The 15,542-nt window shown below is 29.5% G+C and overlaps 1 protein-coding gene across 3 annotated transcripts in view; it reads left to right on the top strand.

The window, feature by feature from the left end:
- The window catches only part of LOC145295987 (uncharacterized), a 404,367-nt gene that overhangs the window by 370,685 nt on the left and 18,140 nt on the right, over window positions 1-15,542 (top strand). For all 3 annotated transcript variants that reach the window (XM_080141943.1, XM_080141945.1, XM_080141944.1), the window contains exons 6-7: window positions 9,459-9,561; window positions 13,075-13,120. In XM_080141943.1, coding sequence (XP_079998069.1) covers window positions 9,459-9,561; window positions 13,075-13,120 — 149 coding nt within the window. The remainder of the gene's footprint in view (window positions 1-9,458; window positions 9,562-13,074; window positions 13,121-15,542) is intronic.

The following is a 15,542-nucleotide window of genomic DNA, read 5'->3' on the forward strand; positions in this document are numbered from 1 at the left end:
CGTGTGAAATTAATCCATATATAATTTTAGTTAAAAAAAAAAAAAAATGGATATACCTATGATATGCTTTAATATTGCCATTAAAATAAGCTCAATAGTTAATAGGTTATATCAATCAGAGCTTTTATCTACATATTAATACCATACCTTTAATGTACTACATATGTATGTGTGTCACTGTTTCCAGATTATAAATTATTCGAGTGGAAGACCCTATTTACCGTACCAGAGAAGAGAAGGTGATAACATACTACAAACATTAAAGTAGGATCTCCTGATCACTTAAGACGCAATGTAAAATTTAAAAGATAATGTTGCTTTTGAGCCGTACATGAAAATATAACACACCTTCTGGGTTTTCTGGCTAGGATCCAAGAGTAGTCCCTGTTCTGTTTAAAGATGGTATAATGATAATGTGGGGTTTGCATTCGCACCAGGCGTCCAAACAATGGAAAGATGTCACAGTCTCCTATAAGGATATTGGAGATAAACCATAATAACTAGATATATTTTGACATTACATTAACCAGGTTACTTTGATAAATACTTTAACAGTTTTCACAAAAAAGCTACAGTAATATCATGGGGTCTCCATTGAACGTCCACAAAATGATCAGTGAAATCCCCTTTTCTCAAAAAAGGTACATATGAAAGATGCTGTTGTGGAATTTTCACAGGCCCCGCTAGTAGGATAGATTTAAAAAATTCAAAACATTAATTTTAATTTAAAATATTCAAAATCAGCTCCAGAAATAAATATTCAACAATGCTCATTCAACAATGTACGCGCATTTATGAAAATCACTTTTAGTATCAAAATTACATTCAAGTAAAGTTTCATGGCAGATGTAGGTTTGTGAAATTCATTTCAAATTCAGCTTTTTTATTTTGTATTTTTTTTCATTGATCATTAACATCCTTAATATTTAATCATAGAAATTATAGATAAGTTGAGAAATAATGAAAAACGTATACCATCATTTTTTATAGTAAGGGTACAGCAGTAATTACTGATAATTTGTATATTCATATTTAATAAGGCTGTCTCTCCAATTCTCTCTCCTCTGATCTTGAGCACATAGTACAATGGGGAAAGGAGTGGCTGGTTACTTTTAATGCATCTAAAACCAAGCTTCTCTCTTTACATCATCAACATTCTAATCCACATTTGTCATCAATTGAAATGAATGGCTCTCGTCTTCAGGAGGCCTCAAGTTTTGACAAGCTTCTGGGCTTGACCATTACTCCTGATCTTAAATGGAACACGTATATCAAATCTGTTGCCAAGGCCGCTGGAAAAATGGTGGGATCTTTCTATCGATCCAGTAGATATCTCACTGCTGATGCTATTCTCTATCTATATAAGAGCCAGGTACGTCCAAGGATGGAATACTGCTGCCACATCTGGGCAGGAGCTGCTAGAAAGGACTTGTCCTGCCTTGATAGAGTTCAAAATAGACTTCGTAGCCTCGTAGGAGATGTCCTTTTCTCCTCCTTGCAACCTCTATCTCACAGAAGAGATGTTGCGAGTTTGTCTCTGATGTATCGTTATTTTCATGGAAAGTGTTCAACTGAGCTTCAATCTATGGTCCCCCCTCGCCAAACTTTCACAAGAATCACTCGTCTAGCTGTAAACACTATCAATAATTTTCCCCACTCTTTATCTGTGCCTAAACCTAAACGTAGATTCCATGAACAAAGCTTCTTTCTTAGAACTGCACGCCTGTGGAATTGTCTTCCGTTTTCCTGCTTTCCGGCTGACTACAATATGGTTGTGTTCAAGTCTAAAGTAAATAAGTTCTTGATGAGCCGTTCCATATAAGTTATTAAATTTACCAAATTTTCATTACTAATGATTACTATATTGACCAATTTCTACTGTACACTCTTTAACCCTTATCCTTGAGTGGCCTCTGGGCCTTGATAATGTGGTGATGCCTTTGTAAAAAAAAAAAAAAAAAAAAAAGAAAAATGAAATTGTGAAAGAGGAGGACAAAAACAAATAATTAAAGTGAATATGTGATTATTTTTATGCAAAAAATTATGCTTATTTTCTTGTAATTCTTTCATATACAGTTTCAGTAAATTTTAAACTTACTTTTAATAGAATCTGGGATGGTAGAATATATTTAATGCAAGTCTAGAGTTCAACCTAATTTAAAAAAAAAAAGAAAAGAAAAATACTAATGATGTTCATACTCGTCACAGAACGAAAATGTTATATTCGAAAAATTACATAAATTGATCAAGTAGGTTTTTTCGATTTTTTTTTTTTATAGCAAATCATTTTTGTATTATTTTTAACAATTTTAATAGTAAATCGTAGCCATTACAAGGCTGATTTTTTTATCTCGATAGTTCGAATTGAGTTGTCTCTATTAAATATAGCGGATCAAGACACAACATTCTTGTTTCCTCATAAAATTCAATTTGGTTATAATGCTTATGAATTCATATCAGTTGCTTAAAAATGATTTTTCCTTATAAATAAAATATTTCATTAATTTACGTGATTTTTGGGATATAACATTTTCCTTCTGGAACAGGTACATAGATTTTTCTTTATTTTTGGTATTTAACTGATTTGAATTCTAGATTTTCACCAGTTATTTATATAATTTCTAGAGAAAATCCCTTTTTCTCAAAAAGGCAAAAAAGAACATTCTTTCTATTCACAGAAAAGGAATGCCCCAAGATGGCTGTTCCCTAAAGGATGCAATTTATTTTTTACCAGCAAAGCTTCAAACAAACTATTATACCTTTTTCAAAGATGAGTTGTCAGCCACATTTGTTTTCTATTTCTAAATTTTATTGTCTGCTGATAAAAGAATTGTTTGTATTTTTTTTATTATTTGCAGTAATTCAAATATTTTCTTACACAAACATTTTTATTCATTTTGAATAGTTTTAGTTTTTTATAAATTTTGTTATTAAAATCGTTTTACTCTGTTTTCAGTTAATCAGAGATTTTTTCCCCCTCAGCCACAAAATCAACATATAAGTCTATACCATTCTTGTAATGCGCTTTTCCCTGTTGATTGCAGTGTATAACTGGTCCGGTGCAGTTCTTGGGGGTCTATCCTCCCAGTCTTTGCCTTCTATCTGTGACTAGCTTATTGCTAATGACCTGAGGCACCTCTACCGGAGAATGCAGACGAGGCTGCCCATGCATCTTTTGCAGGGTCAGAATAAACCTCCTCAAGGGTGCTGACTTTTCAATCCCGCTTTCTGACTCTTTGTCACATTTTATTACGTTGTTGTTCCTATAACTGGTTATACCTGTGGTTTTTCGGGGATCATGTATGGGAGATAAATACCCTCAGTATTACTTTGGCACTCAGTAATTCCTATAATCCTGCTTATAATATACTATCGAATCCCAGTATTCTGTTGACAGAAACGATGTGTAATTCTTTGTTACAGCTTGTATTTTTATGGAATCAAGTTTATTTCTGTTAACTTATTTATTACATAAATCCAGTTATCAACACACATCCGTTTGTCCAAATCACCATCTTTGCTTTCCAACAACAAAGTGAAAAATTCCCACAAGAAATTTTTCACTCTGTTAACGCCATGAGCACTTTTCAATTTTGATTGATCATTTTCTTTTAAACACATTTTTATCGTTTATTTTATTTCAAACATGCATTAATTTTGCCTCCATTTTTTTTTATTTGTTTGGAAATAAAATTTTAGACATTCTGAAACTTTTATTTATTTTTAATTTGTCTGAAAATAATATTTCTAGATTCTCTTGAACATTGTTTTTATTTATTTTTAGCTGTCTGAAAATAAAATTTCCAGACATTCTGAAACATTTTATTTATTTCTAATTCGTCTAGAAATAAAATCTCTAGGTCTTTGAACGTTTTATTTATTTTTATCTGTTTGAAAATAAAATTTCTAGACATCATGAAATATTTTAATCATTTTTTATTTCTGTGGAAATAAACTTTTACACATTCTAAAGCGGTTAATTTATTTTTAATTTGTCTGGAAGTAAGTTTCTAGACATTCTGAAATTGATTTTTAATTTGCCTGGAAATAATATTTAAAGATTTTCTTGAACATTTTTATGTGCCTAAAAATAAAATTTCTAGACATCATGAAACATTTTTTATTTTTAATTTGTCTGAAAACCAAATTTTAGACATTCTGAAACATTTTATTTTTAATTTATCTGAAATTAAAATTTCTAGGATTTCTGAAACTATTTTTATATATGTATATTTTTTAATGCCATTTTTGTTTTCTTCCCCAGTTATTTCTTTTGGTTATTTCACATAGCATTTAAAGCTTCAATTGAGGGGAAATAGGAGAAATAGTGAGTCAACTGTCATCTTATGAAATCAATTTGATAGACATTGTGAAAAGCATAATCTTAATCTAGAATTTTTAGATTTATATTTTATGTTTTAGAGATTTGACAGTTTAAATTTCTAGTTGAAATTTCAAGCAATCTTTAAGCAATTTCCCCTTATCTGCAATTCCTGCTCACTCCTTTCATCAGGTCAACTCGGTTGTAGTTTTTGTGTTTTTGTATGGTTTATGGTTAAAAAAATCTTTCATTTTTTTTAATATATTATCTTATCTTTGAAAATACAAAAATAAAATATCAGAAAAAGTCAAATATTTTCTCTCTGTATCTCTTATCTAGCACTTTCCCTAACTCTCTCTCTCCCCCCCTTAATCTCTCTCTTCCTCTCTTCTTTCTTTCTCTCCTCCTCTGCTTCTCTCTCTCCTATTATCTCTCAAGATAGCTGCTCTGAATGTTACAACACTCCATTATTTTTCTTTTTCTTTTTTTTTTTTTATTAAATCAATTATTAAAATATTTTCTTTTAGAAATGGATTTTTCATTTTATTTTTACTATCCAACAATGGTTTTTAATTGTTTTTAAGTAAAATTGGTTGCTGTGTTTTTGTTTCTTCTCAGAATTCCCTGTGTATCAGGGAAATCCCACTGTGTATCAGGGAAATCTCCCAAGTGGTCTCACTGGTAGTAAGCGTATGTAAGCCTAAGCCACTATTTCAACTAATCAAATCTCATTGCAACTCATCAATATTTTCAATTTGTTTTCTCATCAATTCTTGGAGTTAAAATGGCTAATTTGTTTGCAGACTTTTTCAAAATCTCTTCAATTTCAGTATATTTTTATTTTCTAAACTTTTTATTTCCTAACAAAATATTTTGTGATGTTTTTCTTTCGTTCACTTACATGCTGACAAGATGTGTTCTTAATTGACTGTTTTTTAAAGATATTTTAAGAGAATTCTCAAGATATTTTCACATTTAATTTATTTTAGCAAAAATGGCTAATTTGTTTCCAGATTTTTTTTCAAGATCTTTTCAATTTCAGTATTTTTTATTTTCTAAACTTTTTTTTCTAACAAAATATGGGCCTTGTTAAGATAGTCGACGGATCGATTTTTTTTATAAATGTCGTTTTAAGCAAAAACAACAGTATTTAGTTAATTGTCATGTCGAAAATAGTAATATATCCAAAAATTACAAAAATTCATCAAGTAGAAAATTATTTATGGTTAAAAGTAATTTTTATGGAAAATAGAGGAAATTGCATTTCCCCTAGATGTGAACACCTTGAAGATTATGAATACAAGAGGCATACTTATAAGCTACAAATGTCAGAAGCCATTAAAGTGGGAAAAAGTTCCTTTTTGCCACTTTAATGGCTTCTGACATTTGTAGCTTATACCGATAGACTTGTTTTTAACTAAAAACACAGTAGCAGTTGTTTTACTCAATGAATTTTTATAGTTCTTGGATATATTACTATTTTCGACATGACAATTAGGTAAGTACTGTTGTTTTTGCTTAAAACGACATATTTAAAAATCGATCTGTCAACTCTATCATGACCTGCACCATAAAATATTTTGCATTGTTTTTCTTTCGTTCACTTACTTGCTGACAAGATGTGTACTTAGTTGACTGTTTTTTAAGATATTTAAGAGAATTCTCAAGATATTTTCAGATTTCTTTTATTTTAACTAAAATATATTTTTTTTTTATCAAAGTAATAATCTAATTTTGTCAATTTTTCATTACTTTTTTGTGACATTTTTTATTTTCATTTTTGAAGGGAGAACAATTAAAAAAAAAAAAATCTGAAAATCTCAGTTTCACATAACATTTAATTGATAAACAACAAAATTGCACTTAAATAATACAATAAAAAAAAACCTAAAATATTACCTGAACATTTATTGAATTAAAATAAATTAAAGAAATTCTGAAATGAATGAAAGTTGTCATTCTATGAAAATGTATGAGTTTTAAAATTTATAAATATTTTGGAACAGTCATTATTGGAATGCGTATGACTTCCTTTTTTGGAGAAAACAAATTTTTCTTAATTTTAATTCAATAAATGTTCAGATAATTAATCTTTCATTTTGTGTTATTGTATAGCTTTAGTGTATTTTTGTTATCTTTTTATTTTTTATTTTTTTAATTATGTGAAACTTTGACATTTCTGGATAGGGTCTTCTTGAATTGTCTTCCCCTGAAAGGAGTTCTTAAAAATGAAAAAGAAATTGTCCAAAATAACGGTAATGCACAAGTGCCCTAATTTTAATGCAGAAATGATATTCCCTTTTTTTCGAAGTCTTTATAAAAGACGAATTTGTTTCTTCCGAACAAGTGATCAAATGTGTTCTCAACCTTGTCATGCATGTAACAATTACTAGAGAAACATTAAAGTTCATAATATCTTGATTATTTCTTTTTTCCTGCAGGGAGGATGGGGGGGGGTTAGCGCTTATCAAGGTCCAAAGACATGAAAACGACTGTTATATTCAGCTGGGAAACAGTCCCACAGTATTTTGCTCCACAGACGGACAGTTCTAGGAAAGAAACTTTGCTCATAGAATTTTCGTTTAGTTTTGGGTACAGATAAAGAATAAGGAAAATTCCTGACAGTGATTGTAGATAGACGAGTATTTGTTGTGAATGTTTTGTAGGGAGGGGCATAGATTGATGCTCAGTTGAGCATCGGTCATGAAAATAATGATAGAGCAGAGATTCATAACAAACTCTCATCAAGTCCTCTCACTTCCTCCAAATTTTTGTAATCAACATCATTTATTTCATCGCACCACTCTCTTGTAAACAGTTCTAAAATAATCTTTCACGACTGAGGGATGCTATCCTGTTATTAAAACTTCTTATCCGTACTTTCAAAAAGACTCGAGACAAAACTGATGGAAGATAGGAAAACAATTCAATATGATCATCATTTCAAATCACAGAACAGTGTGTGTGTGTGGGGGGGTAAGGATCAAAATCTCTAATTATATCTTATCAGCCCATGTCTTTACATGTTCGAATGTCTTGTGGGTTTCCAAATGAACTCTCCTTTATATTACCCTCTTTCTTTGAGCCATGTGGCGTTCTGTCTGTTTCTGGTACATTCTCATCAACTAAGCAATTTTCAACTGGGAACATCAAGTTGACTGCTGGTAACTTCTAAGTAGTTTCCAAAGGACTCGAGGCACTCAATATTTAACGCATTACACAAAATGTACAAAAGTGAAACGATTGAACATAACTTAAATTTTGTTTTTGAGAATTAACATTAATTTTTTTATTTTTTTTAACAAATTAAAAAATAAAAAAAATCTGAAAATTAAAAAAAAAAGAATTGCCTTTTGTTGTTGATCATTGTCTTCATGCTTTCATTTCACAAATATCCCTGATGCCTAAAACCATCAACGCATTTATGTTCACAAATTAAGGGATCCAAGCATATTTCATATATCCACATTAGGAAATATAATATTTTATGCATTGATTTTCAGTATTTATTTCAACAGTACTCAAGATGTGAGTAGAGTTAGGTAGTCAATTATGAAGATACATGGCAATTAAGCTACGCAGAATCTTATTTCATCCATATTAGAAATCCTCGGGCTAAAATGCATGGAATTCTTGTTACCTGATGTTTTTATTTGTACATGTAGTCTTTAGTTATCTTAATATATGCATATTTGGAGTACATTTACATATATATATAATTTGATTAAATTTTTCTTATGCATTGTTATCCTAAGGTAAAGTTTATTCCATGCATACAGTTGCTTATTATTTCACTTTTACAGTTTAATAGGGTTTTTTTTCGGCGGGGGGTCTTTAAGATTCCTCATTTAGACATAATCTACACGAGTTGTCTAAATTTGTACATGTACTGGCCCTTCGACTATTAGCGAAAGCTATTTTCTTTGAGCTTTCAGTAATGGGTCACAAGTGCTGTTTTTATTCAGTATTTTTCATGTTAGTATCTAGAACTTTAAAATATTGTTTTACTAATGTGTCGTCACTTATGAAAGTCCAAATAAGGGTTAATGAGATTGTCAGTTTAATTATGGATAACACTTTGAGAGGATTGGAAACTATGGGTGAAATGGATAGAGTTTGATTAAATGGTGATTTTACAACTAGTATTTTTTTGATTTTCAGTTTTCCTTCTCCAAGGTTAGTTCCTTAAAGCTTAAATGTACAATCTATCCTATTATTTAACTCATGGATGGAGAAATAACAGATAGATTCATACCTTTTTCAAAGAACTATTACTGAAAGTGATGTAACCCCTCCCTCTCCAGTCTGCACCCTTAATGATTATCATTTCTAATTTGGTCCCTATTTATTTTATTTTTCTCCTCTACAAGAGTAGACTTAGACACAAGGTTGATTTTTAATGTAAGGAAATCCGATTTCTCACAAAGAAATGCTTGACTGATATTGAATAACAAATGGATTCATATCTTTTCCAAGGGGTCATTACTGAAAGTGATATACCCTCACCTCCAACAGTACACACCGATAATCAGCCCTAGTTATGAAGTCTCCAGTTGGAAAATCTGGAATATGTTGTTTTTTTTTGTTTTTTTTTTAATATTTTTTGTTTTTCATTTAATATATTACTTCTCTAATTTCTGAGAACACATTTGATAAATAAATTGTGAAAAAAAACTTCAGTTAGAAAAAAAGATTAAGCAAATATTTGAAACTATTTTTTGATTGTTGAAAAGTGCATTTTGAGCTGATATATTGAAGAATTCAATTAAAAAAATTAAACAAATATTAGGAAATAATTAGAAAAACGTCAATCAATAAAAAATATATCAAACAAACTGTTTAATGATATATTTTTTATTGATTGATTTTTTTTTAAATATTAATTATCGAAAAATGCATTTTAAACAAATATCTTAAAATCTATTGATATTAAAGCTTTTTTGACTTGTAAGATTTTTTATTGATTATATTATTATATTTCATTTTATTTTTTATTAATTTTTCTTTTTCAGGTTCATTTATATTAGGAGCAATCCAAGTTTTGTATATTTTAAAGTTTTATTTTACATGTTTTATTTAAAAATAATAAAAAAAATACAATCCTAAAAATTATTTTCCATTTTTTTTTTTTTATCAGCGAAATCTAATGATCGGCTGCGGACAGCTGGAATTGCTGCTGGTATCTTCTCTTTACTCCTGATCTTTGTCTTTGGTCTATGTGTTTTCGTGATATTTATTAGGTAAGTTGACTTTTTTTTTTAACATTAACTACAAACATACAGTAAACTTTGTCTTTGTTGTCCTTTTAGGTCGTTAAACACTAACATGTAATCAACCTTCAGTATTTGAATAATTTCTAATCTGTTAGTCCAGCTAGAAAATATTTAAAGGGAAATAGTACACTAAAATCATCAAGGACATTTTGAAGCATATTTGATCTATCAGGGTTATCTGCCCCTTTATTAATCAGATGACAACACAAAACAAGTAAAATTCAAAATGAACGATACTACCAAAATCAAGTTAGTGATAGACAATTTAAATGTTTATCTCAATAGAATCGTTTTCATCCATTTATTTCTTCATATTTGTGATCCATCACTCACTCAAAGCACTTCACAACATAACCAAAACTTTATTATTAACAAAGTTTTTCTGTGGTGCGCCCTGTTAAATTTGCAAAATAAATAAATAAATAAAATACAATGATCAAACAATAAATCAGTTGTTAAAAACACATTTTATTTAGAGAAAGTTATTTTCTTATGTTTTGGAATTTTTCAGATCAGGATTGATAATTTGGATTATTTGAAATACAGTTATTATCAAAATGTATTGACCGATGTAATCTCTGACCTTTTTCAAGTGTATCTTGTCAAACTCAGAAATCTGTATGCAATTTTGAGTTGGATAGGATGCACCTGAAAGGGAATTAGAGGTTACATTACACTGTAAGAATAACATCCTGAACGAGAATAGTAGTCTGCATAATACAAAAGATATTTTGAGTGAATATCATGTTGTGCTAGTATAAGAGTTTGTGTGAGACAATGTGAGCAAGTAAGTTAAATAATTAAAGTAAGCAGGGTGTTCAATTGTCTCATGGTTGCTTCATGTAAGTCAAAAAATTTACTTGTAGAGAGAAAGAGAAGTGTGTGAGGTTATCAGCAGTAGTAGTTACACTTTTTTTTATTATTTTGAAACGGATGTAAGCTAATCTTTATTTTTTTTCAGACCAGAATTCTTATTTTCATTTTCTCGTCTCATGCTGAGGTTACATGTTTTTTAATGTCTTCCATCTTTTATTTGTTGCCATTTCACTTGCGCCATCAGCCAAAATACGGTCATCGTCAACAGACCCCCCCCCACCTCCCCCACGTTTTAAGAAGATTACCTTTCGACCATTGTCATCAATAAGGGACATACTTTGGAGCATTTCAGATGATGTGAGCACATCACTTGTAACATCATTGTACAATATACTTTCTAATGGCAGCTTGTATAATGAGACTGATAATTTTCTCCATCCGATCATGTCTCTTAGAATTTGTTTCCTAAATGCTCTAATTTTATTCATCACTATTGCAGGTTATGATTCTTTTTCTTCAACCGATTCCATAATGTTACATCTTGAATGTACATTTTCATGTTTCGTATTTTTCATCTTATTTAGGGTTGAGAACACAAATTCACATAAGCAAAAAAAAAAAAAATGCAGATTTAGTTTTTTTTATATTTTTGTTTTTAATCAAGTGTAATTCTAAATAAGCAACAGATTCTCTATTACTCAGAACATATAACATAGTGCAACTGAATTATCTAGATATGACCCGTGTTGGAAAGCCAGGGTGCAGAAAAGGTATTGCATCAGCACATTTTTTTCCTTTCAAGGCCCTGTAGGCATTCCTGGGATTACATCAGAAAGACATAATCTGAAGAATGCCTATTTTCTTGCAGAAAATATAAAAACCAACATTTTGGTAATTTTTCAATTTTTGTAGGTTTAAAACACTTATTAATTGATGCAAAATTCACAAGATGTTTCCATTATTTTGCGCAACTCCTGTATAATATATATATATATATATATATATATATATATATATATATATATATATATATATATTCACAATCAAACAATCCTGCAGCTCAAAAAAAAAGTTTTGTCCTCACTCAAGAACTATATTGAGGGTTTTTTTACTACTAAAGGGAGAAAAAACATGAGGGGAACTATATAAATTATAAATAAAACTAGCATTATAATATATATCTATATACAATGGTGGAATGTCTTGGTGAGTGAAGGCAAAACCGATCAGTTCTTTTTCTCCTCTCCCTTATCGTCTTTAATCATAAATAGTAATAAAAAAAATGTCATCCCTCCCTAATTACAATATTAAAATTTTGTACTCCCCTCCAAAACAAAATCATGAAATATCTTAAGACCAGGTACAACCCGAGTTTAATTGAGAATATAAGCTCAGGTTGTACCTGGTCTTAAGATATTTCATGATTTTTTTTGGGGGGGGGGGGGACAAAATTTTAATATTGTAAATAGGAAGGGAAGACTTTTTATTATATATATATATATACTTTACTTGCTCAAAAATATAGAAATAATGTTTTCTTGCATTGACCTTATCTTACTGCTAACCAATTTCTATTTATTTCTATATTTTTGCATGAGTAATAATGTTCTCCATTTATTTTATTTAAAATAGAAAAAAAAAAAAAATTTTTCACCCAGAAGATAAAATCGAGAATGAATTTATCTAGAATTTCTTGGATAAATTAGAATTAAATCTCAAAGTTTAAGAATAAATATGTTCAATTATGAAGGGAAATGATAAGCACTTTTTCTTGCTGTGATAAAGTTCGTTTCACGGAATATGTTGCAATTATACAAGAACATGGTCATAAAGCCTAGTTCTTTAATTTAATAATAAAACTGCAATATTTAATATAAAAAAAGTTTGATGTTTCACAAACCCAAATATAGGCAAGAAGGTCCTATCTATCCTCTCGGAAATTATCTACTTCTGGACTTTTAGTACTGCATCATGGTTTTGAATTTTGTATTCAACCTTCTAGTGTTAAACATGAAGTATTTTTAGAATTTGAAATTCTTCATTTTCAAGCAGTGAGAATTTCTGTGACTAAAGACTAAATCAAAGGATCTAAAAGCAAAATTAAATGATCTTGCTCACAGCTATGCAAGTATGTGAATATCCCATTCAGAGTTTAAATCATGTAGAGCAGGGCAAAGGTTTTTCACGGAGCACTAGCAAGATAATTGCTAAAATAAATATGAAAAATATTAATTTTCAATACTTTTCTGAATATTATTCTGGTCTAGTTTTTATGTTTACAACCACTGAAGATAGTGGTTAAGAAATAGCCAAGCTTGTCTTTTGTGAACGTTCGTCTGTGTGTGTGTTTGCTGTTGTCTACATCTGAATTCACAGCTAACATTTTCCGACAATTAAAAAGTCTAATTCATCTTCAGTTGCTCTCTACCATTTCAACATCATGCTTCATCCGGATTTCCATCTCCTCCTCATTTAATTAAATTCTGAATATATCGACTGTTTACTGTGAGATTGGCTTCTCTAACATATCATTATTATACATGCATAAATCCTAAATATGTTGTATCACATTCCAAAATATGTATTTTGAATACATAACAATAAAGAAGATGAAGAGAGAAGTCTGAAACATGTCAATAATTATTTGCAACTTCAATTTTTCAGGAAAAAATGGAAAAGAGAACCTAATAATCAACAAGGAGTCACGCAGGTTGGTAGTTTTTGATTTTTTTTTTTTTTTCTTTTTTGTTCCTGCTTTATTTTTATCCATCACTAGCGGTATTTATCCGTCATTGCCCATATGAAGATATATGCTGATTAGAAGGTGATTTAGGAAAAAATAATTTTAAATATAATCATGTATCCAATTTTTTGCCTAAAAATAAAAAAAACATTTGTAATATGAGGTCAAATAAAAAAAAACTGTTAGCACCATGGTGTTTTCATTTGTAAAAAAAATACTAATTGTTGATGTTGCATTTATTACAGACTCTATATAGAAAACAACAAATAACTGTAACAAATCAAATATTAAAATCATTTTTTTTTTTTTGGAAAAGCAAATTATTTAAAATTTTAGAAATACCAATCAAAATAATTATACAAATGATTACACATTTTAAAATACATTCTCCTCTGAGATATTCATTGTTTTTCTTTGTTTCATAAACAAAGAAAATTTATTTTACAAATGTGAATTTCGTTGCTTTACATTTGAATATATTTCAGTTATTTTATAGACTTAACCGATAATTGAACCTTAGATGGAATCGAAGGAAAATTTCAACCATGTCTTTGGATTCTTTGAAAAAAATTAGCCCTTATTGAAAATTATTTGAATATATTGAATTCAATATATTCAAATAATTTTCAATAAGGGCTAATTAATTGTGAGAAACAAATAAATATTGACTTAATAAAAGGGAAAAGGTAGTTTGCTTGAAGCATTTTTGGTAAACAAATATGTAAGTGTATAAGAAGACTGTTAGCAATGTAGAATACAGGGATGTTGAAGTGACGTCTGAACAAAAACAGATAAACTACCAAAGATCTTATTAAGAGTATAATCTTTTTTGGCTAACGAGGATAATCTCAAAATTATAAAAGACCTTTACCATCCCAGTTATATATTAAAGAGTAAATCCATATTTACTGATTTATATGTGAAAAATTTTGAAAAATTGATATGCGAAGATTTATAAACTAAATATGACCCTCGTTCGTTTGTCCGTTTTTGTTCGTATTTCATGTCACTTCAACATCCCAATATTCTGCATTGCTAACAGCCTTTTCATACACTTACATACAGGCTGTCCAAAAAGTCACTGAAAGGTTAAAAATCTTTGTCATTTTACCATTAATGATTATTTTTTTCTCTATTTCAGATATTTTACAAATAATATTTTGCTAAATTATGGATAAGTATAGTATTGAACAACGTACACAAGTTGTTAAATTGTTTTACCAAAATCAAGGGTCAATTGTTTTGACTCAAAGAGTTTATCGATGGCATTTTTATGTAAGAGATAGCCCAAGTTACAGTTAAAGAAAGTGTCTATGTTAACAAACCCCAAACCCTGCAAGAATTGAAGGAACAAAATAAGGGATTTAAATCACAATCCAGAGATTCTGCAATCTGTTATGAATAATGTTCTGGAAAGAGCACATATACGCACAGTTGAAAATGGGAAACATTTAAAAGACATTGTTTTTCATAAATAAAGATTGTTTGAATTTTGCATTTTTTTTTAAATTTCCCAATGTCTTAGTCAGTGTGTGTGTTAAATTTACAGAAAGATATCAAAAATAAATAATCTATTTAATTCAAAACCCTTCAGTGACCTTTTTGGACAGCTTGTATTTATATATATATATATATATATATATATATATATATATATATATATATATATATATATACTAGAAGGGAGACCTAATGTTGCCCAAGATTGAATGAGGATCAATGAATATTTCACACCATATTTTTATTATCGAAATCCATGAAATTGCTCATTTTTCAATCAAATCCATTCATTGCTTGCTCTAGTCAGAGACCCATCGCAGTGCACCAGGAGGAAAATTCAAGCACCTTCATACAGTGAATTAGTCCATAATACATTGTAATCTACATTGCACTGTAGAGAACCTATTGTTGATTTTATAAAATGATATTTATATAATGGCTTGAATTAAAGTTTAAAATGCAGAAGTCAAGTATCATGGTTCAGTTGTACCCTAAACAGAAACATTCATTTCGAATGCACCCTGTCTTATCAAAGAACCTACTGTTGATTTTATATGCTGTGCCTTTCTGCTTGTGCAGTGATAAAACTTCTCAAATGCACATGTGATGTTAGACTGTATAAAGTGTTAACTTTGTTTCAAATTGGACTGTGCCGTCTTTAATCAGATTTTTCGATTATCAATTAATGATTTTTGATACTTATCAGAGGCATTCCAATAAAAACTTATCTAAGACACTCCCAGACACATAAAGTATATTTGTGTGAAATTTCATAAAAATCGGCCCAGCTGTTTCAGAGTCGATAGGGAACAAACTCACACGCACACACACACAAAAGTGCCTTTTATATATAAGTAGAGATATTATATTCAAGCAGCTTCTCAATATC

This window comes from Euprymna scolopes, chromosome 16 (genome assembly GCF_053919585.1).
Source record: "Euprymna scolopes isolate OS-2025 chromosome 16, ASM5391958v1, whole genome shotgun sequence".
NCBI lineage: Eukaryota > Metazoa > Mollusca > Cephalopoda > Sepiida > Sepiolidae > Euprymna > Euprymna scolopes.